The sequence below is a fragment of the Alosa pseudoharengus genome, unplaced genomic scaffold (assembly GCF_046254945.1).
Source record: "Alosa pseudoharengus isolate Yale_2024_CS ecotype anadromous, Long Island Sound unplaced genomic scaffold, YU_APseudo_1.1 YU_APseudo_1.1_scf_19, whole genome shotgun sequence".
In the NCBI taxonomy this organism is placed as follows: Eukaryota; Metazoa; Chordata; class Actinopteri; order Clupeiformes; family Clupeidae; genus Alosa; species Alosa pseudoharengus.
The window spans coordinates 23,094,555-23,120,384 of NW_027468657.1; the positions used below are offsets into that span (position 1 = coordinate 23,094,555).

Here is a 25,830-nt window from a genome sequence, read left to right on the forward strand (position 1 = left end):
TAGCCTACTGAATGAGTAGCCTAAAGATAGTGTTCAACACCAAATGAGGGGTGGTAAAAAATTAAAAAAAAATATCAATCAGACAGATGGAAACGTTTTGTCTTTTTGAAGGGAAAAAAACAGTAGCAGAAATGAATTAAAAAAAAAAGTGTAATGTCGGGAGGATTTGGGCGTTGTACGAAGTTGACCCAACTGCGTGTGTGTGTGCGCGCGCGTGTGTTTTTGAGTAGCGCGCTTTGTCTGCGTGCGTGCGTCTCGCACACTATCTCGGTGTCGGCGTCTGTTCAGGATTTTGGGGCAAGAGTTCAACAGTTCCCCCGCACAGAGAAACCACTTTGGACTTATTCTTAGGAGGTTTTGGAGGATTCCAGGACGTTTGAAGAGAGACGGTTTAGGTGGAATGTACACACTTCGAACGGAGCTAAGGATTCACCGCGGAATGTCTGCCATAGTTTTTATTGGGCTACAAAGTTTTTTACGCATACCCCTAGTGTAATTCTGTCAAACAGGAGCAGTTTTGTTCGTCTCATTTGGAACATGCACTTTGGACGGAATGACTTAAAGTAAGTTTTTTGGCGAGAAAATGTTTTAAAGATTTGAACTCTAATCCGGAAAAGCACTTTCTTAGCATACTTTATTGATTTAAGCAAGTGTTTTGTTTTTTGAAGGTAACACTAAAGACGGACAATTTACGTTAAAGAGAGGAAAGAAAGAAATCAGAATTTTGAAATCAGAATCAGAAACCCTAAGAAATCAGAATTTTGTTAGACGTGTGTGAAGGGGAAGTAAGCCTTGTGAATTAAATCTCTAATTTGAAGAACTGTCAGAAAAGTTTTCTGCTTCATTCCTTGGGTGTGATGCGACTTCTTCAAAGTTAGACCAGAAGCCTCTACGCAGTAGGCTACCACTCAAATAGCCTACTTTGTAGGATACAGCTTCAAAAAACTTGGAACATGATTTTAAAGAATAGACTAATGGATAAATGACCTTCAACAACAGTTTGAGTGTCTTCTTGACGTTATTCCAGACGCCCTTATGAAGACTAGCGTGATAGCCTATGTGTCTGTTTATTTAAATCAGGGGCTATTTCTCCATGAAAGATTTTCAGATTCTCATTAGATTACTATCTAGCCTACTACTATCTACTATCATATAGCCTAGTATTGAAATAGGCGTATTTATTTGACCTAGGCTACAAAGCAACGCAAGTTATTTTGTTTTTAGTCCAACCACATTTTCTGCACATTAGGATACCAGAGAAGATAGACAGATAAGTCTAGTTAGCCTAGGCGCGTCTGTCCTCGTAGGCCTATTCTTTAATGTTACATCTGTCATTTCATTAACATTGTCCACACGTGGGTAGCCTATTTGAGCTCGTGCACGCACCCCTGCTACTGTTAGTAGCCTAGCTGTCAGATAAATACTAGGCAATGTCAGGCCACCGCTCTAAATACCTTGATATTCCCTGTAAAGGCGTAGTCTCCATGGCAACGCCGCATCTGCTCAGGGGAAATATTTTACTTTGTGGTAGGGTAATTACTGGGCAGCTAATGCTCTGCGGAGTGGAGAGGGTGAATATGAATACGCTGACTCACAAGAACATTCCACTGAATTACTTAGGCGAATCTCAACACTCAGCACGGGGTTCACAAGTCATGTTACGCTGGGAACGTGGGCCATGTGTGGGCTTACAAGGAGTTCACTGAGCTTTGATGTGGAGGCATTCGAAATTTCCCCAATGTTTTGCTTTCTCCCGCTCCTATGTCGGAGAACGAATACTATACTTAAGTCATCCAGTGATTCTAAAGGAGGGGGTGATAGAGCAGGAAGAAGTTGACTCATGTTGCCATATGAGAAAAAGTAAAGGAGAGAGGAAAAAAGCTGCTAGCCTATTACAATGAGTATTTGTAGCCTACAGAAACATGAATGAATTAAAATGTCAGTAGGCCTAGTAGGCTATATTTCTGTATAAAGGGACAGTTTCTCCATTCTGAAAACTGTTGTTTAAAGGATACTGTTAGGTTCAAGTTCTGTGATGGACATGTGTAGCAGTATCTTTTGCTGAATGACATCCTCTTTTCTTTGCATATAATCCACAGGTTCTTCTGCTTGTGACTGGCAGCAAAATGGGCCACCTAGTCGTTAGCTGATATTACTTATGCCATGTGAAAGGATGGACCATCCAAGCAGCCCCACCTGTGACAGCAGTGACCCAAATGGTTTCGTGAACCGCGTGTTCAACGTCTCCCTGGACGTGGAGAAGGAAACAGGGATCATGCGGGTTCAGGAGGCCAAGCCCGGGGAGCTCGAGGCATCCCCCCCTCCGACCCCGGTGAAGGACCATCCGGAGGCCATCCGGAGGCCCAGATCCACCGGCATCTGGAAGATTCTTAACCGGCGCAGAACCGCCTCGGACCTGGACCGCCGGCCGCACTCCATGATCCTCCCCGGCGAGGCGTCCATCCCGAAGCTCTCCTTCATGGACAAGGTGAGGTCCTTCAAGAAGCTGAAGACCCCGACGTCTGTTTTCAGGGGCAAAGCGGGCAAGCTGTCCAGCTCCAAGCTCAACAGCTCGCTCAGGGATGAGCCCGAGGACGACAGCAACATCTGCAGAGACTTTCCCTCGCCGCTGTACGCCCACAGGAACACGCTCAGGAACCGTGGAAAGAGGCACTCCTACGCTGGTCACACCACCGACTTCGACGTCTCCTTCGAGGACATTGACTTGACCCCCACCCCTGAGAACGATCAAACACCCTTCAAACACGTGGCCAACAACCACAATGGATTCAAGACTTTGGAGAGGGTGACGTACACCAAGAAGGCACATCCGAACATTTCAAATTGTAACAACTCCACACTCACAATCCATGAAGAAAAGTCTGTGACAGAGAGTCCCAGGGTTACTGTGAGATCTAGAAAGACAAAAGGTTCCGAAGTTTGGAGCTACTTGAGAAGGATCTCCTTAATGGGAAAAGGAGGTTCGGGGTTGTCTGACAAGAGTTTTGAATCTTTGCACACACTAGACAAGACCATTGACTCAGACTATGGCTCAGTCGACTTTGAATGTATCAGAGATTTTCAGCCTGCTCCAAAGCCCACAGGTGCCGATGGCAAAAGCAGCCATTTTGGTGGGCTGGTTCGCTTCTTCAACAGCATGGCACAGACTGCACGTAAATGGAAGAATTCTTCGCGGTCATTCTCACCGCCCGATGAGGAGCGCTCGCCTGTCGGCTCCCCGCGGTCGCAGAGGCCACGGGACTTTCCCCATGCCACGTCCATGACCTTGCGGAGCGAGGACAAGGTGGAGTGCCTCTCAACAGGTTCTCACCTGTCTCCGGATGGAAACCTGTGCGAGGCCTCACCTGCCAAGGCAGCTCTGGGCAGGTCCCCCCAGGTAATCCTGAAGTCATGGAAAGTGTACCCAGACTCGCCAGGTGGGAGCAGTCGCCCCTCAAACCCCTCAGAGGGGTCAGGCTCGACTCTGACTCCCCTAAACTCCGCACGCACCTCTCTGGCCACTATAGAGAACCAACCGAGGGGTGATGTCACAGAGGGGGGCTCACTCTCTGAGGCAGAGAACCAATCAGAGTGCATCTCCCCTGAGGAAGTGGCGGACCTTACAGAATCTGAGTTGGGTTCTGTGGATATACCGGTCTCTATGGAGAAAAATGAGTCTGTCAGCAACCAATCAACTCCAGAGAAAAAGGACTCAGTTCCTAACAGGGCAGCCGTAGTTGGTGGTTCTGATGAGGTGTTTATGGTAAGTGACACCGTAACTTTGATACGACTTGTGTGTCTTACCCTTATGATACGACTTGTGTGTCTTACCCTTATGTGTACTGTAAACACACCTAAGATACTATATGTCAGTTATGGTTTTGTCATAAATGTTGACAAACAATTGTTCTGTAAATACCAAATATCCTGTGTTGCAATGTTCTATATTCACCTCTACATTCTACTTTCACAGAACGTTCACAACTTCTTTTCATCATTGTTTAAGGAGACCATTAATTTACATTGTAATTAATCCAGACCCATCTCTCCTCCTCACCAGTACTCACTCTCATTCTTAACCTTCATTTGCACAGAAACACATTTGCTCTCATTGCTTCATATAAAAAATATCATCTCACAAAGTCAAACTGGGATTTTCCCCTCGAATTTAATCAAAGCAGCATTCTGGGATTCCTGTAAGTGTGTTGGTAGGTGGTAGTGAGGGAGAGGGCTATCATGAAGTAGATAGCTGCAGTTTTCCATGCCCTGGTAATAGCTACCTTCAGACAGCCCCCAATTCATTCAGCACACACATGGTGTAGGCTGTCCTCTGTCAAATAACAGCGTTCAATTACTGAACCAGGAAAGAATAGGAGTCAGGTCAAATTTAGCTCACCCTGACTGTGCAGTCTTGACAGACAGCACTGGCCTGCTCTTAGGCCTTCTATTTCTCTCCTCTCCGGTTCTCCTAGGATTCCCACACACAACCCTGTGGTGTGATGAGTAGCACTGCAAATTAGTCATATTCTCGCACGTTTTTTTTTCTTCTTTTCCTTCTGCTGACTGGCGCATATGAGTTGGTGTACTGTAACGGTGTGATGAGCAGAGAGCATGAGATGTCTCTTTACATTAGTATTCCAGCTATCACCGTGAAGAAGCACAACCCCCCCTTGTGCGCCCCCCCCCCATATGCCCACATGCTCACTCTTTTCGTATAACTACTGAAAGTTCCCCCGTTCTTGACTCAAGGACTTGCTGTGGCTAGTGTCCAATGCATTTCTCACAGTTTTGCTCACATGAGATTTGTTCAGGGAGTAATGAAGCGAGTCTACTGAATACTGGAAGAAGTGCCCTCAGAGACACACACACACACACACACACACACACGCACACACACAGAGTCTAGGGAGGTCAGTCTTTTCTCTTCCCTTACTCTCTCCTTCTTCCTCTCCCTCCATCTCTCTCTCTCTCTCTCTCTCTCTCTGTCTCTCTCTCTCTCACTCTTTCTCTTGCTCTCTCCCCTTTTTCTCTGAGCACAGACAGATTCAGAGTAGATTTAGGTCACCAAATTCCTCTCCTTTTTTAACCATGTGGCTGAAAATAGCCCCCGGCAGGTGTCGGCGGGACAGGCATCAGGCGCACGCCCGAGGCTCATCCTGGCGCCCGCGGCCCCGTCCTCGCCGTCTCACTCCCTTCCCCGGTGCGCCGGCGACCGCGGCCGGCCTCCCTGTGCTTGACCGCTCTGAGTGTGCCCCACCCCATCCTGGAGGAAGGATATGCGGGGCCGCTCGGGCCCGTTGACTCGACCCTGGGCTCCCACTGGCTACGGAGGGAGAGCGGACCGAGCGTGCTCCGAGTGAGGCGCGCCTACCCCCACAAGAGGCCGCGCTCGGTCATCGAAGGAGGAAACGGCCTTCTCAGCGGGCCGGACGCCGCCATCGCCGCCGCTGCGCAGCAGCACAGAGTAAGCCCGAAGTTCCGTGACCCCAGCTGACCTCTCACCTCCTCCTCTGCCTCTCCGTTCCTGGAACCTCTGCAGTCCCAGCGTAGAGTCCGCAGAATGGCCTTTCCTGTCCCTACCTACCTTCCCCGCTCTACTCCCAGCTGACCCCCGGCCAGGTCACTATGTTGTATCAGTGGAAAAAACAGCTGTTGTGCTCTCAATAGTGTCTAATTGGCCTGAAAGCACAGGAGTAGGAAGTTTGTCCAGGATGCATGGGATCCAATAGTCCATGTTAGATCATCAGTGCTATCATACTCATATGCTGTCACTAATGCTTATGCATCTGCTATTTACTCTAAATGTTTTTGGATATACACTGAAAGGATGTATTCTAAAATGGAGGCTAAAATGCTGTCCCACTGTTAGTATCATTGTAATCTTAATATGTAGTGGAATATTGTGACAGGAGATGAAAAGCCTAATATTTGAAATTCTGAGTATTTGAATTAGTTCTCAAATCCCTTTGTTTTTAATAGAGCTACAATCTAGGATGCATTGCATTGTTAGTCTACTTTGAGAATGGAAACTTGCTGATGTTTGATCTGGATACAATTGAGACCATTAACAGCTCAGTAAGCTGCATTGTCTGTGTGTAGAGCCCCATTTTCAGTTTTTTCTCAGTAAATAAACAGTGGTGACATTTAAGTGTTCCTACATAAAGGAACAAAAAAAGGATAAAGAACCAGACAGAATTAAAGACCGAAATAAAACAGAGAAAGAGAAAAAGAAAGAAAGAAAATCAGACTGTCAATGACCTCCCACCTCCTCCCACTCATTTATAAATATAGCTTGCCGGCTTCTGATCCGTAATGCATTCACCACATGCTCAACTCTGATGGTGAGGCTAACGCAGACTAGCATTTATACTCCCAAACAATGTACTACGCATGGCCCCGTTTCAAGCTGCTGATATTTATAGCTATGCCTTGCGTCCCCACCACAACTCTCCATTCCTCCTGCTTTGTTCCTTCATTACATTCTCTCTCGCACTCTCTCTATCTACTGTATCTATCTATCTCTCTCTCACTTTCTCTCTCTCTCTCTCTCTCTCTCTCTCTCTTGCTTTCTTCTTACTGAATGCTTAAGCCACTGCTTTGATCCATCTGCTGCGTTCAATGCTATCAATTAGAGTCATTCAGTTCATATATGCATCTCATCCTCTTTGGGAGTTCACCTGCATGCAATCCCTCAGAATTCTTGCACACACATAATCAGCTCTCTCGGGGGGATGGGGGGGGGGGTGTGGGGTTGTGGAGCTTCCAGCTCTGTACCTGGCTGTGACACTAACTTTTTCTAGTGGATTCCAGACTCTGTCCCGCCCCCTGGGAGTGTCTCCTCGCGACCCCCCCTTCAGGGTCATCCTGCAGAGGTGCCGCTCTCTGCCCCTGCCCCAGTACGCCCCGGCTGAGGTGGTGCCGGTGCGACAGGAACACACGCTGCCTCAGACAGGTAAACTCACTGGTGTTAGGTAAACACCCCGATTAGCACCATTCCGAATGCCCACATGATGACTTAGCACTGTACCAGGTAATCATACAGTTCATTTTGTATGGTTGTTTCAATTCTCAACTGGATTTTTTACTCACCATGTAGTGCACTATAAAAGACCCACAATTCACCACAGAATAGTAGTGTATAGACTATGCACACACTCATTTCATCAGTATACATTTCTGGCTAAAATGACTGAAAACTGGTCATTCACCTGTTTACATTAGTCACAAGTGGGCTATGCCTAAATGATGTCTGAGGTGTCTCTTGATATGGCCAGATTAATGGTATGAGGGGAAACCAGAGCGCCTAATAGTTTAAGTAGATTTTGGAAGCACTTGAAATATTTTGTGAGGAATGATTTAAGGATTATTCAAGATTCATTTTTCTTCCAAGATGGTATCTTTAACATGTAATGAGATGTGTTTGAAAGGTATTATAAGACATCCTTTTATATTTATGCTTTTATGCTAAGACTTGACAGTATAATGAATGCTTTCTTTTCTCTTTATACACTCTCTGAGGGAATGTACTCTTGTGACTCCTCATCCAATGAAAAGATAGAGGAGCTAAAATTAATCTTTGATATGAACAGATTTTAATCGGTTTAATTCAATTGTGAACACTGTAGGGCCTGACAAGCAGTTTTGTGTGGTAACTGATGTGTCTCCTTGCACAATAGGTCTATGTACATTTTTCTATTTCAAAAAGTAATTATTGTCGCACGCTTCTGAGTCAATCCTCCAACTGTGCTAACTAAACACAAGCCCGTGGAACAACTAATAAATCAGATACAAAAGTAGCAGCATGTTTGGGGATCAAGGAAGGAGTGTTTCTATTGGAATACGGATGTGTACAGATTTGCTTCCAGGATGTGTGACTACTGTCTGTTGGCCTGCAGGCGAGCCTTTGGAGCAAACGGGTTCGGTCCGACTACGGAATGGAAAGGCCAGTGGAGGTGGTGGTGGCGGGCTGAGACACAGAAAGGCCCTGAGGCCGGGATCGGAACCGCTGCAGGTCAACAGTGTGAGTGGGCAGTTTCTGTTTCCTGTTTATGTATATGTTTTTCAAGCTCTGCTCATATGTCTTATTCAGCCTCTGGCTCTGTCTCTGGCCCAGACCCCTTCTTTCTCTGTATCTCATTCTCACTTCCACCTCACCCTATCTCCCTCTTCTCCTCTATCTTCCTCCCACCATATCTCCCTCTCTGCCTCTCTCTCCCTCCCTCTCAAACTTTCCCTTTCCCTCCCTCCCTCTCTCCCTTCCTCAGCAGACACAAACAAACACACACACTTCTCTCTCTCTCTCTATCTCTCTCTCTTTCCCTCCATCTCTCCCTCCCTCCCTTCTCCCCCTTTCAAGGCTCCTGCTGCTTCATTTCCTCCCAGCAGAGATTGGATCATCTGCTTTTTTTCTTGTGGGCAAAACATGCTTTTAAAAAATCCTCAGGACAAGAAACATGGTCTGGTGCTCGGTCATATTTTACCCTCTTTATTTATTGGAGTTTCGCAGCAGCAGCCACAACTTGTTTTGAAGCCTGGTGTGGTATCGTATTAATATCCGCCTCTCAGGTTTCCTGCATAAGAAGATGGCCATGCAGGCTTACAATAGCGGCGCGTCATCCTCTTATCGTGCCAGTGTATGAGAGGAGGATGACTAATTCTCTTTGGAGACGGTGGACATGATGTCCCTCCTTCAAAGCACACACACACACACACACACACACACACACACACACACACACACACACACACACACACACACGCCACACACACCTGCAGAGGTGCACTTCAAACACAATAAGACCTAATCATCACCTCCTTGTGAGGCAAAGCCTGTACTGTCACCTGATTCTCCAATGGACTCTGTGTGGTCGCCTCTCTGTGCCTAAATCAGGCCGTCGTGGCATCGTCAGGGAGCCACGGTTGCCATGGCACACTGGCACGCTTGCGTTCTCGCTGGGTTCTATCTTTGGAATGGCTCCTTTGTGTGTCTTGGAGGGGAGTTAAATGTGTGTGGGTGAAATTGAAAGAGTGGAGAAGAAAGAGAGATGGAAAGACTGGGAGAAAGATGCAAATTTAAGTGTTTAGCATGTGTCTTCAGTCGAGTGCATATGTTGTGTTTGGAAGGAGTCCTTTCTCTGTGTGTGTATGTGAGTGTGCCTGTGCGTGCGTGTGTGTGTGTGTGTGTGTGTGTGTGTGTGTGTGTGTGTGTGTGTGTGTGTGTGTGTGTGTGTGTGTGTGTGTTTTAGACAGGTTGTACATACCTGTTGTGTACATGTTTAGTGTGGGTGCTTGGTCTTGCAATGCTTTTCCAGGCTTATGTCGTTGTGGTCAGCATGGGTACATGTGAGTGGATGTAGTTGTATGACTGTGTGTGTGTGTGTGTGTGTGTGTGTGTGTGTGTGTGTGTGTGTGTGTGTGTGTGTGTGTGTGTGTGTGTGTGTTTATGTGTGATGACTAAATGCCAGGCCTCCATGAAAAAGCAGGTCAGACATGTGGCCTCACATCCGCTGTCTGTCTCACGCTGGTGTTTCTTTCACTTCCACTGTCCATCAAGAAAGAGAGAGAGAGAGAGAGAGTGAGAGAAAAAGAGAGAGAGGGAAACCACCACTCTGCAACCCTGTCTAAAAACTCTGCCTTTGAACAGGGGTTTCTCACTGGTTCTCTAATCAGTAGAACTCCTCGGAGCAGCCTGGGAAAGGTTCCTTTTAGGTTTGGTTCTGCTTTGGCTCAGAATGGCTTAGAATGTTCAGAACAGAGGGGGGATTTTTTTTTTACGGAAATATCCATGGAAAAAAAGGCCCCATTAAAATCATTCAGTGAGGCGAGGAATCTATTCTCTAAAAGACTGTTGGACTGGCCCCGGAGCGCTTTCTCTCTCTCTTTTCTCTTTTTCTCTCTCTTTCTCTCTCTCTTTTTGTTCTCCTCTGAGACCTTTGAGGGACATGCCCAGATTCGTTTCATCTCTGTTCTCCGTTCTTCTTCCACGCCATCAGCCTCGACAGCTACTTTCCCCTTGTCTTGATCGACACGTCGTCGTCGTCATCCACCTATCCGTGTTCTCCGCACATGATCTGAAGCCCGCCTGCTTTTTTTTTTTTTGTTACAGCGGGATGGGGATGATGATGATGTGCTGGGATGTGCTGTTCAGCGAAACTAAGCAGGGGGATATTAAAGCCGGCTGCCGTTTGTTCGTTCCGTTTTTTAACGAGTCCGCTCACACACATAGCTCAGCACTGCTCAGGCTTGAACTGCACCGCTGAAGCCACTGGCCGCAGGGATGATGGGGGTCCAAAGTCGGTAGAAATAACACAACATCGCACCGCTGATGAGCTGTCCACGGACACAGATATCAAAAAAAAGAAGGAAAAAAAGGTTGTGTCTGCTCTAATCATGTTATGCAACGGCACATATTAACAGATGACTCAGCAGAACAAGGCATTGTGGGATTCGGAAGGCTGTCTCCTGCCGCTCATGCATTGCAATAAGATCACATGGTGGCAAGATGTGGAGGAACTGCAGCTCTCTGATATATCCATCTCTCTCTCTCTCTCTCTCTTTCTCTCTCTTTCTCTCTCTCTCTCTCTCTGAGGTACCTCTTTTCTCTCTGATGTAGCCCTACCTGACTCTCTCTCCCTCCCTCTCTCTCTCTCTGGGGTTAGATCAGACCTGGGCATTGTATGGCCCCCGGGCCACATACGGCCCTTTGGTTGACTCTGACTGGCCCGTATAAGCAGTGGCATAACGTAGCTGTGCTGGGCCCCGGTGCAAGCATTTTCATTGGGCCCCCACTCCAACACCACCCAACCCCCCAGCGACACAAACACACACACACGCCTGGCCCCGTACACAAAAATGTGTGTGATGGAGATTCGCCAACATTATCAGAAAAGACCCTTGGACAGTGGCTACCTGACTAACCATCGCTACCACCTCTGAATTCCCCCAACTTCCTAAACCGAAACGCAGATAACGTATAGCCATAGAATAATTAAATAGCCATCAAGGAAAAGCAACTCATACGCAGTGGCGCCTATAACAGTGTAGCGCAGTAGTCAGATAGCCTTCCACAAACAGGTCACAGAAAGTGCACCTCACATGTGTCTACTCCATAAAAAAGCAACCGAACTCACCCATTAGAAGTTTACTCTACGGGCCGCCATTGATGATATCGTTGAAACTCAACTGCCTGGCTCTGCTGTTCTCTATGGAAAGTATGGCCAATCCACTCAATCATTCTTGTCCCATGCTAGCCTACTCCTTAGGTAGGACTTAACGTCAGCATTGCTAGCATCCAACGCCAACAGCAACATTCGAGGTGTTTTTAAAAAAAAAAAAAAAAATATTCAATTTCATTTATTTGGATTCAGTCTCCTCCAGTTCTTTCTTTTCTCTTCTGTGTGCCACTTTTATGCTTACTAATAAAGCGGTGCCTGGGCCCTGGTCATAAGTGCCGATTTATGTTTCCGTCGGTGGGTGCTCAAACAATTAAATGCTCAATACCAACGCCCAAAATAAAACTCATGCAAAACAGCACATGAATTGTTGCGATTTTTGAGACAGTAGTAATTTATGCATTTCAACATTTTAGGAAATCAACAACAGCCGACACGCAAAACGCCAATAGAGTTTGGGGTGTCCATGGGCGTCACTCCGAGGAAGTTTCTCAAATGCTGTTAAGTAAAGGCACTTTCAGTCACAGAATAGGACCTACACTATGCCTAAAACATGCATGCATGATCCGTTGTTTGACTTGATGTTAACCCACAAACTAAAAGAAAAACACTTTGCTTTGTTTTTATAAACAGATATTGCATTTTGTGTGGACATCACACCGTTAAAAAAACGAGATATAGCCTATCCAACCAGATTTCCAGCTAAAAGTGCATAGCCAACAGTAGGCTAAGTAAAGGCAGTGGTTCTCAAACTTCGCCATATTGCCAAAAGGTGTGTATGGTGTCATATTTTGTAAAGGTCTGCCAGGGATATTCTTACTTTCATGAATGGTGTGTCTTCTCACAAAAGCATAGAGTCACTGGGTTCAACTAGCTAGCTAGGTGTAGCTTTTTTCTTCACCATCTTGTGAGCAGCCTATGAAGCAGTCATGTCGTCAGAGGCACTCTCAGGTCCTTCTCATCTGCTGATAGAGCAACTTGAGTCTTCAACTGCTATAGCCTTGCTCCTCATTGCCTTAATCCTTTCCTTTTCAGAATGTCCTTTCTATCCATAATAATAAGTCTTTCTTCAGTGAATTAGCAAGACACCATCAAGCAAACAATCATAAAAGACCTGTGCGCGTGCTCACTACCCTGCACATGAAGCTGTCTGTGCGTGTTGTAGGATAGATTTGCGTGAGTTCTTTCTATCTGCTTTACTTTTGCGAGTTGCGACCTCATAACATCAATATGTCATTAACGTTCTATAGAGAGGTACCAGTGTTTAGCTGTGTCACAAAACAATAAACTTGTTTTGTACAGACTGCTTTTAAAATGATATTCGGGGCTACATTTTAAACATTCGGGGCTGAAGCCACGACAAAATGGCCTTGTGTTAATTCTTCAGGTGGGAAGTGTCTAAAGAGGAATTTTCATCCGACAGCCGCTCTCAATGGTGGTTAGGATATGGAGCAGGGGATTGACAGCAACTTGGCCAATCACATTATGAAAGATGCTGTATTTAGCACCAACTGCAATGTTTGATTTTAAATTAATGTAAATTTAGCCGGGACTGTAAGATGGCACACGTGGGTGCTCGATATTTTCCGTGGGTGCTCGAGTCCCGAAGCACCCACGGTATAGGCGCCTATGACCCCGGTCACTAATATAATGAGTCACAAATGTTAAAAACGTTTACATTTTGTTTAGGCTACCATTGTTTTGAGAAAATTGGTTGAATAAATGACATTTTCAACCTCACTTTTTCATTGCTTAATCATAACATATACTCTTACCAGCTTGTCAAAACAATGCTATTTTACCACTTTTTAATAAAGAAATACAATTAATATTATGCATAATTTAATTAAGCCTAAGATGGTAGTTTTATGTTTTAGAGGTAAGTGTTCATAGTGTATGGGAGCACCGCTATCTGTCTTTCTTTTTCAAATTTAGATTTACAGATTTACTGGCCTAACTGTGCTATACAATATAGGCAAATTATTGCATTGGTCATACATGCATTCTGTCTCTGTGTCTGTCTCTCCCACTCTTTTAAACATACACACTTACACACACACACACACACACACACACACACACATGCATACACACACATTTAATCAGCAGGCACGCGCACTAATAGACCCCTGGGAGGGGGGTTTAACTTTTGCCCTTTTACCCTTGCCCTCTGGAATGCATATAAATGCCTACGCACATCCACACTCTTAGACAGGAATGTGTGCACGCATGCATGGTAACAGCCACACACACACTTACAGGCACAAACGCACATTAGTGCATGAACACACACGTTTATTTGCACATTCACAAACAACGCATTTAATGTACTTACACGCTCCGTCTTTCACACACACACATTCTCTCAAGGGGTGTTCTTCAGGCTCATTTCTGTTTTTAATTATCCAATGAGTTGAGGTGATTGCTCCCATGCTATGCAACAAAAGTATTAGTGTCAAGCAAGTTTGATTAGTGAAACGCATTGCCCTGACAACAGCCTTTATTTCATGTTGCTGGGAGAGGTGCTTTTATGAGACTGCGGGAGAAGGATTTATTCTTAGGTTAATCCTGTCACGATTTTGACCTTATGTGGGATATCTCACACCCACCAAACATTTTAACATTAGAGCAACATTATTGCTCTAACTCTCCAATTCTTATTTTATAATAACCTATAAATTCTGTAACAGTTCTTTCCCCAATTCTGTCTTCTCTCTGGTCACGTTCCGTCTCCGTTACCTATTGATTCTTTACGCATAATTACAGTAAATTGGGAACTTTTAAGTGAGTATATATCCTTCACTTGTGGCAGCGCTGTGCATGATATGAACACACTGTGCGAGCAGAACGTTTTCAGATGGACATACAGGCTCGGATTTGCTTTCAATAGCTTGGCTCTGTCATCCTCTAGATATTGGACATGCTCTGCATTGAGGGGGAGAGCTCAAAGAAGAGCCGGCAGGGATGTAGCAGCTGAGGCCTGATTCAGTGCAAATGAGGCGGAGATTATGCAAATCTGGGGTGTGTGTAAAATATTCACTCAGCTCCGTCACTCTCCCAACTAAACATTCATATATACTGTACTTCAATAGATAACTTTCAGCATAGTGAAAATAGGCAAAATATTACAAAATGAAAAACAATGTTCACATTGTGCATGTTTAATATATCTCTGGTGATATACTGTACATGAGTGTACATAATATCCACTGCAATTGGCATATGGACCAGCGATAAATAGCAATACACACACCATGGCATATAATCTACCATACGTCCTGTGTAGTTGAGTATACTTTTTACTGAAATTGGTTGTCTGTGCAGAGCTATAGTGTGTGGTCAGATGTAAATACAAATCATGTTGTTGTTTAACAGAGAAGATGATGGATGAGCACAACTTCATTTGTAAGGAGAGCTCCAGGTGGTGCATGCATTATCGAACATGCAGCGTCCGTGCTCAGACATGCACTGATCAGAGAACTTGTTCAAAGGTCCTCTGCCGCCCACCCAAATCACCCTAGGTTTCTGGTCAATAAGCATCACTTATTCATGAAAGTCAACAGTGAGTCAGGCTGATGCTGATGCAAGTCTTGGGCAGCATGTGTATGTGTTTGTGTGGTGATGTGAGTCCCCCTCATCCAGCTGGGCTGTCTATTCAAGCTCAATTAGACATGTGTTTGTTACAAAGGGTGGTAGCTAAGTAATGCATACAAGATGTACAAACACACACACACACACACACAGAGAGAGAGAGAGAGAGAGAGGGATATAGAGAGAGAGACATACACACATCCACACACACACACACACAGACACACACACACACACACACACACACACACACACACACACGGCCTAAGATGAAAACTTATATCATGATCATGTTATGGTAGCCATAATTAGGGCATCTGACCTGAAGAGAACAACTGGTGGAATGCTGCATCTTCGTTATCTCAATGTGTTGCTGGCAGCATCAAAGCATTTCTCATGCCTTTAACATGAACCTGAACATGATGGAGAGGGTGTGTGAAGTTAGCCTGGCTAACACTAAATGAGACTCATGTATTTTTCCTGCAAGTCTTTGAAGTCAAAGAAAGCATTTCTGTCTCTCTCTCTCTGTGTGTGTGTGTGTGTGTGTGTGTGTGTGTTTCATCCAGTTATTCTCTCCACGTACCTGAATTCGGTCTTTTATGTCAGGTTTATTTTGCTGCATTGTTAGTGTTGCGTGCTCTCTGTCGAGAAGAGTTATGGAGAAGCATGCAAACAGTGGTGCTGAGCTTTCGGGCGAGTCTTTGCACTCGACTCCATCCAGTGCCGGGGGCCTGTACACTATGTCAGGTGCACGGTGCACCCTGTGAAGCCCAAGTTTTGCTGAAAGGCCCCTGGAGTTACATAATAGCAGGACAAAGGGGAGAACGGTGGGCTTTCCGCTTTCTCAGTTACGCTGTCTATTAAGGCTGACCGACTCCTCAGCCAGCTGCTGCCGGTTTCAATGTATCCTGTGTGAAAATGCTGCATTGTGATGCGATGAGGGAGCGGTGAGAAAACACCTGCAACGATACCCCAGCTGTGAGAGCGCTGGACATCCCCCTCGATAATAACATAATAACAAGCACACAGACACACACACACACACACACACACACACACACACACTCACACACACACACAAAGCCATGTACACACACAGGCTTGTATAAACATCCTAATACATGTACATGCGCATACACATCACACAACACACATCATACAAAACACACGCACGCTTCACACATTTGTGCATTCTTTTGTCAATACGCATGTGTTTTATTTATTAGAGGAGGAGGAAGTATTTTTGAAACATGAAGGACACATTAATTACAAAGAATGCCACAGCATGGTGTGATGGGAAAACTACTACTACTACTACGCCAGACTATACCAGTTAATAAAAGTATCCCATTTACATCAGTGAAACTTTATAAATGAAGGGTAAGTTGTTGTCGGTTCTGTTACAGTGCCAGCATGAAGCCTCAGGTGATCTTGCGGCTTGTTCTTTGGTATGCAGACTCTCCACGTCGTCCAGCTTATTGGAATTGGACAGGAAGGGTGAAAGAAGGAAGGGAGAGAGAGAAAAGAAAGAGAAAAAGAAGGAAATAAAGAAATAAGGAAAAAGGGAAAGAAAGAATGAATGAAAGAATGAATGAATGAAAAGAAAGAAAGAAAGAAAGAATGAATGAAAGAAAGACGGGTTCCCTGTGTGCCGGGGAGACTGGGCTGATGTCCAACTCTGTGCGCTGCCTGGTGGACCCGTGGAGATTAGAGTGCGGATTGTTTTCATTTTTCCGTGGCAGCTGTCAGCCTCTTGGTGTGCTGCTGTTGTTGTTAACTCGTTACCTTCTGACCTGACGGAGCCTCCGCTTGCCACTTCATCGGAGGCTAATATCCCGCTGCTGTTGCATAATCCTAGCCTTTCACCATACACTAAGTAGCTTGCTCGCTCTCTCTCTCTCTCTCTCTCTCTCTCTCTCTCTCTCTCTCTCTCATCTTTCACTCTCTCTCTTGCTGCATAGCTAATATTCTAATTCACAGTCTGCCGGTCCATTGCAGGATGGATAAAGGATATGAGAGTCAGGCAAATGTGTTTTATGGATTTTCATAAGTGAAACACTTCTTTTGGGGAGATTAAAGGAAACTGTTAATTGAGCAGCTGTTCTGGGTTGTGATGCTTGTTAGTGTCTACATCTCTCCCTGCATTTAGCGTGCAGTTAGGGCCGTTGTCCTGTGTTTCTTTAAGACATTTACTAAGAGCAAATAAATACACCCAAATGCATAGACATGCCGACTGTCAGGTTTTAAAGAGAATACCTTTTGGAATCAGAGCGCATTCATTTCCTGTACAGCCTTCTTCTGTGACTTTAATGATGATCACAAGACTGATGATTTGTTTGCTGCTTTAGTCAAATGTTGTTAGTTAAGAATGCTACATTGCCGTAAGTCCACTAAACAAATAGGTGAAATGTATGATTCTACTGTATGAGAGTTTGATTTGTATGTGAATAATATCAACATTTGTAGCATCATGATGTCATTAGTTAATTAGATGCTACAGTGGGACTCTGTGGAAGCTGCTGCTTGCTATCCCCCTCTCTCTTCCTCTTTCTTTCTCTCTCTCTTCCCCTCTCTCTCCCTTTCTCTCTATCTCTTTATCTTTATCTCTCTCTCTCCCTCTTTCTCTCTATCTCCCTCTCTCTCTCTCCCCCCCTCCCTCTCTCCTTCTCTCCACTGACACCTATGCCAGTGGCTAGCCCCAGGTGGTGTAGTGGGTTACGGCCGGGTGCCTCCTGTCACTAGCGAAGCCTGAAATACTGAAATGTCTCCAGCTCTGCATCTCCACCGTCTCTGTTAGCCAGGCCTCCCTAATGTTAGGCTGGTGGGGAAGCTCTGTTTGTGAATTAATGAGCCCACTTGCATGGCTGGACCTGCTCAGTGTCTGTGTTTTTTTTTGTTCCATGTGGAGATATGGTATCCATGGCTAATGTGAAGCATTATATTATTTTTCAAACGCCTCTTACTCTCGCTCTCTCTCCTCTTCTCAGTCATACACACTCTGGAGTGCCGAGGGAGTCTTTGGAGTTTTCGAAGCTGTTTTTCCTGATAGCCCACTTAGTTCACAATTTGAAAGTGCCAGTTTAATCTTGTGATACTCTTGATTAGTTTTCTATCATGATGAAAAACAAGGAATTACAATTATTATACAAAAGCTTAATATTTCTGAAATAATTGGAAGTGATTCTATTTTGTTTCTCAGTGCAGAATTGGATCTTGACTTAGATTGCTTGTGCCCAAGAGAACAGAGAAAAACAGTGAAATACAATCTAGTTCATATTTGAATTATATTTTATTGTCAACATCCCACATGCAATACCACCTCAACAAATATTCAGAGAGATGGTCAAATATGCTGTGTCGGAGTAACTTTTTAGGGACAGCAAGCTAACTAAGTGCAGGTACCCAAACAGCACCTCACTCTAAAGCTATTTATCATATGAAAACAACCAGCTGTGTCCACTGTGCCTATCAAGTGGTTTTGTCCTTTGAGTCAAAGTAGAGTGTTTCTTCCTGACACCTCGCTCAAAAGGGAAGGTCGACCACATCCAATACTGAGAGGACTTTTTGGGCAACAGGATGAATACACACAAACATATCAATACGGCATCTGAGATCACTCGCTCTTTCAAAAATAACCCGTCTCTGACTCATACCCTTTGGTGTGTGTGTGTGTGTGTGTGTGTGTGTGTGTGGCGCTTACAGGATCTGAATTCATAGGCTGGTTGTTTACTCCTCGAGGGCAGTCTCTGTAGTGTCCTGCTGACTGGCATATATCTGCCCGGTGTGCAGCGCTTGAAAAATTAAGCTAATAAACATCTGTGACAGTCAACAATGGCGACGGCATTATGCAGGAAGAGGCCTGTGCGGTATTTTTAGGCCCTTCTTAGTCCGGTGCTGCGGCTAAGGGCTAGGGGCCGAAGCCACTGGGCAGGAAACAGGAAGTGAGCGCGGACGACGAGAGGACAGGAGGGGGACGGAGGAGGGTGTTTGTGGGGGGAAGAACAAAAGAAGCAGTCTGTTCAGGCAGAGAAAAGGGTGGGGTGGGCATTCTCGCCTATTACCAGATCATGTGCCACAAATAGAGTAATTTGCTAATGGGGAGCAAAATATGTGTAATCATCTAGTAGGGAGAAAGAGAGAGAGAGAGAGAGAGAGAGAATGAGAGAGGGAGAGAGAGAGAGTGAGAGAGAGAAGAAAAAGCTCAAAAGATAATTATTTTGTAGCAGTGTGCCAGACATAGTCACAATTTTTGATTAGAAGGTCGGTTCAGACATACACTAATTTGTTGTGTAAGACAAGCCCTGGGTTCAGAACTTCACATAAATGATGACAGCCCAATCCCAAATTAGAATAAAGAGAAGTCGAAGTAAAAAACACAACAACACTGCAACTCAATTCAACATAGTTTCCTTCTTGTACCAGAGCAGTTTTGAGCTGTGCTTGACTAATGCCTTATTTTGGGATACATCTAGAGATGGGACAGAGGGTGGAGCACACAAGGAATTCCCCAAAGCTTCTCCAAACAATTGTTTCTCACAAAAGTTAGGGAAGTTAACAAGTTAGTAAAGGAATGTGAAAACATGCTTTCTTTATCAGTGCATTTGTTTTGTTGGTGTTGTGCTTACTTAACACACACAGCTAATTTGACCACTCTATAAAATATGAATCATTATTTATGAATGTGGTTCTTTTACCAAAAAAATGGCTACAAACTCTTGGTAGAACTTTACGTTCAGGGTACATGAATTATCATGAATTCATGCATGTATTAGTTCATGATTTATGTATTACTTCATTCCCTAATAGCTCATGAATCATCAAGAATTGACATGAGTTCATGGTCTGATCTCCAATCTCTGATCAATGTGATCGGAAAGGTTGGACCAATCATTTCAAAGTTAGTGTCCGTCACAATGCAAGTGTTGCAAACGTTTCCCAATCAAAAGTATGTAAGGTTTAAACTTACAGGTTTATTCTCCTTACCTTTCGCATACAGCCTTTGTATTCTCTCTTGTATTTCTCAACCAAAAAAGCTGAATGCTAGCCTGGGTTTTCCCATGCTGCCTTACGCATGCGATTTTATTCACGCTGCAAGGCAGCCTGGATTCTATGGACTTCGTTTTCACCTCAACAAAGGAAACAATCACAGAACGGAGGGAGGGCAGCAAGACGATGACGACACACCGAAGCTGTTATGAGCTACCTACAGACGCATTTGATAGACATTCGTGGTAGCGCCCAATCAACGGCTCTGGGCATTCCTAAACGAGGTTTCAAATACAAGAAAATGAATGTCTAGTTCCCAGACCCCATCTCAATGAGATGAGGTCTGACGTTAGCCAGGCTAGCTGAATGCTAAATTTTTTTTAAACTAACTGAACTTATTAACCATTTTGAGATTAAAAATATACCTTGAAACTGTCACAAGCTGGAAGTTTTTGTTTGATTTCTACATCCCTCCCTCCCTCCCCCTTTCTTTGCTTTTCTTGTTCTCTCTCCTCTCTCTCTCTATCTATCTCTCCTTCTCTCCAGTCTCTCTCTCTCTCTCTCTGGGGTTCTCCTCTGAGGTTTTCAGCCATTTCCATAATCCACATCTCCTAAAGCAGGGGACTTAATGTGTCGCTTTTAGTATACACAGAGTAAACAGTGCACCAGCAAGGGAGGGAACTCTGCTGACTGGATAGACTGCTAACACAAAAAAGAAAGAAAGAACGAAAGAAAGAAGCTGCAAAGCAAACAAAAAAGAAAGAAGAAAAGAGATACAACCTTGGAGAGAGAAGCAGTTAGAAAGAGGGGTAAAAAAAAGAAACGTGTTATTACTGGACAGTGAGACAGTGAGTCTCACATGACCCCCTCCATCACCCCCACACCATTGAGAGCATGGAGACGGTTTTGACAAACTCGTCGCGGCTAGCCTGGATATTCATGACTGGATTAGCATTTGTGTGGCTCTGTAAATTTAGAATTTCAGATGTGACCTTTGTTGTCTAAATGTCAGAGCAGGAGTGGGTGGGTGGCGGAGCAGGGCACACAAGCCCATACTTATGTAACTACCCCCTCACCACAGAGAAAGAGTGAGAGAATGTGTGTGTGTGTGTGAAAGAGAGAGAGAGAGAGAGAGAGAGAGAAGGATGGAATGATTGACAGATTGAAAGTGAGAGGTATTGCATCGGTTTGCTAGAATCAATTTCCGTGAGCTTAGTTGGTCTGCTTTGCTTATTCCGGTAGTCAGTGTAGCCATATGGTGAATGTATCGCAGGGAAAAGGTTACAGTTGCTCTATGTGATGAGGGAGCTTTTCATTGAATGTGTTCTAACAAAGCCATGGCCTTCCAACATGACCAACAGTATACTTCCTAGTACAGACTCATCTAAAGACATGATCAAAATGCACAATAACTGAGTATGCTTTCACTTAATACCTCGGAGGGCCCTCTAAGCTCACCTGGACACAATGTCCACCCTTGACTCTTGTCTAACACAGCCATTCTCGTAACAATTCTAAAATAAAGGACTTCTTATCTCTTAGTGTTTCTCTCTCGCACGCTCACTCACTCTGCTCTGCTCTGATTGAACCGGTCCGTCTCGTCTGCAAATCTCCAAGGGCTCAGGCACCAACGCTCCAGAGAGTCGGGGGGGGGGGGGGGGGGGGGGGGGGGTGTGGATGGGGTGTGAATGAGCTGTCCTCAGCTATTATTCTCCTCCATACTGAGCTAGCGTCTGGACGGCGCATTCACATGAGTCATGCTCTCTAAGTGCGAGGGGACCCACAATACTCCTGGGCAGCCATTCCCAGCAGACCATCGCAGGCAGCGCAGCGGAGCATCGGCCTTACTTTTTTGTTCTGTCTCCCTCAACAGAGCCCCCAATTTCCTGTGGACCTCACCAAAGCCCTCAGTGCAACCCCTGCTTCAGTCCCTTGAGCTCTCTATGCCTATGGTGTGTCCACTGTGAAATTGAGAGTATACACTGCCGTTGCCTGGGCTCGATTGTAGCTTCCAGATGTTTACAGGATTTTCTGCTTATCAAGCATTAAGTCATAAAATGTGGGATTTCCACGTAACATCAAACATAAAAAAGATACTACACCAAATATCCAAGGTCTGTCCTGCACAATGATTTGAACTTGAGTGATATTCTGAAGGTCTAACCCCTTCCAGGATGTCTCTGTTGCATACCAAGGTCTTGATCATCCAGTGGGGATTCTGATGCAGAGTGATGCAATGGGGTGACCCCACATGTATAGCCTACCTGCATGAGGATAATTAATTATGATAAGCATGAAAATTATTAATTAGTACTTAATCACTGTCTTAATCAATTTGGCATCTTCAAGTCCTTAATTAAGGAAGAGCTGCTAAAAGTTTTGAGTGCTAGTGTGTGTGTGTGTGTGTGTGTGTGTGTGTGTGTGTGTGTGTGTGAAACATGCAGGGTCACGGGAGGTTCAGGCTTGGGGAGGATGCTGGAAAGAGTCTGTTGTTTATGTGCGCTACGCAGCCTAATTTCCCCTTCGTGCCTCCATACAGACGAGTAGCCGTGCAGCCTTTGGTCACCGAGGCGGAATAAGGGCGTGAAATCGAATGGCAGTTCAATTACTTGAGGCAAGCGGAGGCGGCTACTTTCATTCAACGGGCTATAAGAGGGGAGACATTTGACAGCGCGAAGCATTGGAGGGGACCCGCTGGTGTCCCCTCCTGTCCTGCATGCTTACGACATTCTCCAGCATCCCTCTCATTACAAGCACAGTCACCTGGTCATTTTTATTTTATTTATTTATTTATTATTTATTTATAAACGGCTTCTTTGTTTATATCCACCTATATTTAGTGAGGTTGTCATAATTCACCATCCTGAGATTTTCTTTAAATTGTAGAGCCTCAGCTACCCCCCACCCCTTCTCTTATGTTACGTACAGAATAGGTAGCGGATATGAAGTGGCTGGTTAAGTACATATCTTGGCATAATGACTTAAGAGGCTGCAGGATAACTGATTGAGCTCCCCCATCCCACGGCAGCCTGGGTCTCCGCTGGGCTTAACAGCCCCTCCGTGAATTAGCATGCAAGCGGGGAGGAGGAGCGCGCCTCGGCTACCTCTCACATCCAGTCGGGTTATAGAGGGAGAGCCAGCGCGGCAACAGCTGCCTCTTGTGATTCCCTCAGAATTGGTAATATCCGCCCGTGATCAGTGTATCCCGATGGCGTTCTCTTAAAAGGGTCAGAGATATACAGGGGGAGAGAGAGAGAGACCGCAAAGCGGCGGCGGACAGCACCACCAGCGGGTGTTGACTCCTGAAGAATTATCGGTTGAGACTGATGATGATGAAGATGATGATGGTGAGGATGCTGCTTCTGTTCGCAGGCTTTTAAATGCGCCACGATAAGACACAGTGGGAGAAAGTGCGTGTAGGAGGGAGGCGGTTTGTGTTATTTGCGTCTGTATTTTTACCCCACATTTTATAATTGCAATGGTGGATGCATGGACAATTGCACGGCAGACCCCAGGTTGACAACAGAAAACAGCCTTTCAGTCCATCATCTTGAATATTACAGTCTCCTGCAATGCACCATGACCTTGGACGTACAAACGGTGGTGGTCTTTACCGTGATCGTGATTCTGGTACTAGTGAACGTTATTTTAATGTTCTTCTTGGGTTCGCGTTAACGGATTTTCTTTTTTTCGTATGGGCCACCGTGTGTCCACCCGCAAGGGAGCTATTGCGCGTTCATTGACAGAGGGGGACACCCAACGTTTCAACATGGCTTCACAGTAATTTGAATGACATTGGTACATTACACATTTATTTATCCCTACGTCGCTTTGTCGTGTCTTGTCTTGAAAACGTGTATGTGGTCGCAGCTGGTCGTGATGGTGGTGGTCGTAGTTTGGTGTCCACGCTTCTCCCCTTCTTCTCCGTCTTGTTTGTGAATTGGTGATATGGTTTGCACCGGCGTGAGATTCCTGCCTCTTCCTCTGTTTCTTTCCCCTCTCCTTGTGCTGTATTTCTGTTTTTGTGGCACAGGATTTGTCTGTGTATTTTAACAGTGAACGAATTCCCCACGTTTTGTTTTCACCAGTGTTTACTATAAATCGTAGGCGGCCTCTGGAAACAAAATCTAAAGGGTATCTGCCAGAATGCGTCCTGTCTATTGATCCACACACCCTAGGGATGACAACATGATTAGTGGAGGTAATTCACAAATTCGCCCCGGTTTGGTCCCTGAACCAATGCTGGCATTTTAATCCGTATGCTTTAATGCAATATGGTAGGAAGAGGGTGTTCTTACCTATAACAATACTCTCATCCCTGCTTCAAAACAGCACTCTCCAAGGCAAGGGCATTTACGTCATCACCCACATGTATAACACAAACATCAGCATTCAGTTAAATATTTTATAAGCACACAAGCAGATTTTCATCACGATTGAATATGAAATCAATATTACATAGACAACTAGATTATAGCCCCTTCCCTATGTCAACATAGCCACCCTCAAAAGCAGTAGAGTGGAGAGATGAATCCAGGATGTAATTACGGTCATTTACACAATGTACTCTATTCAAATGAGATTTGGACAGTCTTGCCAATGCATTCTTCTCTGTGTTGGATATCTGGTACACAGGTTCAGGGGTGCCTAGTGTTGTAAATCATGAATGTTTAATGGGCGGAGGTGGTTTTGTCACATGCGGATGCATGTGGTGCCAGATTTTCTGCGTTTTTTCAAATGATTTTTTTTATATATATTTATTTATTTGTTATTTTTGCTTCACAGCATTGACAGACAGGACAGCACATCATTTGGTGCACTGGGTTTGTTTTTGAACGGAGTGGAGATGGAGTTTGAACACACCAAGGGGCTTGCTGTTCTCTGCTCATCTCTCTCTCACACACACACTCTCCTCCTCTATGCCTCTACCCTTTCTCTCTCTCAGAATACTACTTCTTCTCCATCCAGATATTTGGGAAAATTGATTTTTAATGGCATCTGCAGGAGGGCCCTTGAATAGGTGTCTGTTCAGCTCTGCTCTTTCATAAAAGTACGTTTGTGTGTGTGAGCCAAGGCCGTGTGTGTGTGTGTGTGTGTTTTCTTTTTTTCATACCGGTTTAAGGGAGAACCACTTTGATTGGCCCTCAGACTAGAGACATAAGTGTATTACATAATATTGTTCGCCAGACATGGGCTGGAGCGCCAGTCAGATTCCGGAATGCTGTGAGGATGCTCCCCTTTGGAATGCCGGTGGTATCAGCTCGTCTGCAGATTCATATGCGGCATATTTTGAAACAAACAAAATAAGCAGTTTTGTTACCCTCTTCTCGTCGAAGGTTATCGGTCTATTTTCTTCAAGCTGATCCTGTTTTCTTCTCCGCATCTCTTTTTTTCTCATTTCTTTTTTGAAAACAATGACATTTTGACCACGTCTTTTCTGATGCATACTCTCACAGAGCATTTACAGGTTACTACAACAACCATGGTAAGAACATTATTATTCTCTGGGTATGTTATTCTCTTCGGTGATTTTATGACAAAAAGATGTGTTGATGTGTAGCATGATTGTAAGCAATATTCTCATGGTTGTTCTTATTAGGGTCATTGCATTTTAATAGAATTATGTCGGTCTGATAAATATGGTCTTTTTTCAGACAGATGTGTTAGAAATGGATTCATTTCTCGTGGAAAACACTTTTTGTCAGTTGATCGAAAAGCTGAGCAAGATATACAGAGTGGCAGTGAGAGACAGAAAGAAAGAAAGAAAGAAAGAAAGAAAGAAAGAAAGAGAAAGAGAGAGAGAGATATGGATTGATCCTAATCTTCTCTTCCTCCTCTGTTCCATTCGGATCTGTGTCTTATCTGGTCTGTAATAGCATGCGGTGGCTGTCATGCCTGCTCTGAGCATCCCGACTCCTTTGATGATGAGGGAGACGCGGAGCTGAGCCACTTGCACCCGGCTCCCACATTGATTATGTAACAAATTATTCATTCTGACATGTTCACAGAAAATATATGGCTGGGGATTTATAATGAGAGCCAGCATCAAAGGCCCCAAATATAATGATCATTACAAACTAGC

General features: G+C 44.8%; 1 protein-coding gene across 3 annotated transcripts in view; it reads left to right on the forward strand.

Moving 5' to 3' along the window:
- Positions 1 to 279: 279 nt before the first annotated feature.
- LOC143132492 (uncharacterized) overlaps positions 280 to 25,830 on the forward strand; it is a 48,776-nt gene continuing 23,225 nt past the window's right edge. For 2 of the 3 annotated variants that reach the window (XM_076292047.1, XM_076292049.1), the window contains exons 1-5: positions 280 to 563; positions 2,100 to 3,763; positions 5,105 to 5,464; positions 6,811 to 6,952; positions 7,896 to 8,020. In XM_076292047.1, coding sequence (XP_076148162.1) covers positions 2,159 to 3,763; positions 5,105 to 5,464; positions 6,811 to 6,952; positions 7,896 to 8,020 — 2,232 coding nt within the window. In that variant the 5' untranslated portion in view covers positions 280 to 563; positions 2,100 to 2,158. The remainder of the gene's footprint in view (positions 564 to 2,099; positions 3,764 to 5,104; positions 5,465 to 6,810; positions 6,953 to 7,895; positions 8,021 to 25,830) is intronic. The other variant, XM_076292048.1, reaches the window with a different exon arrangement.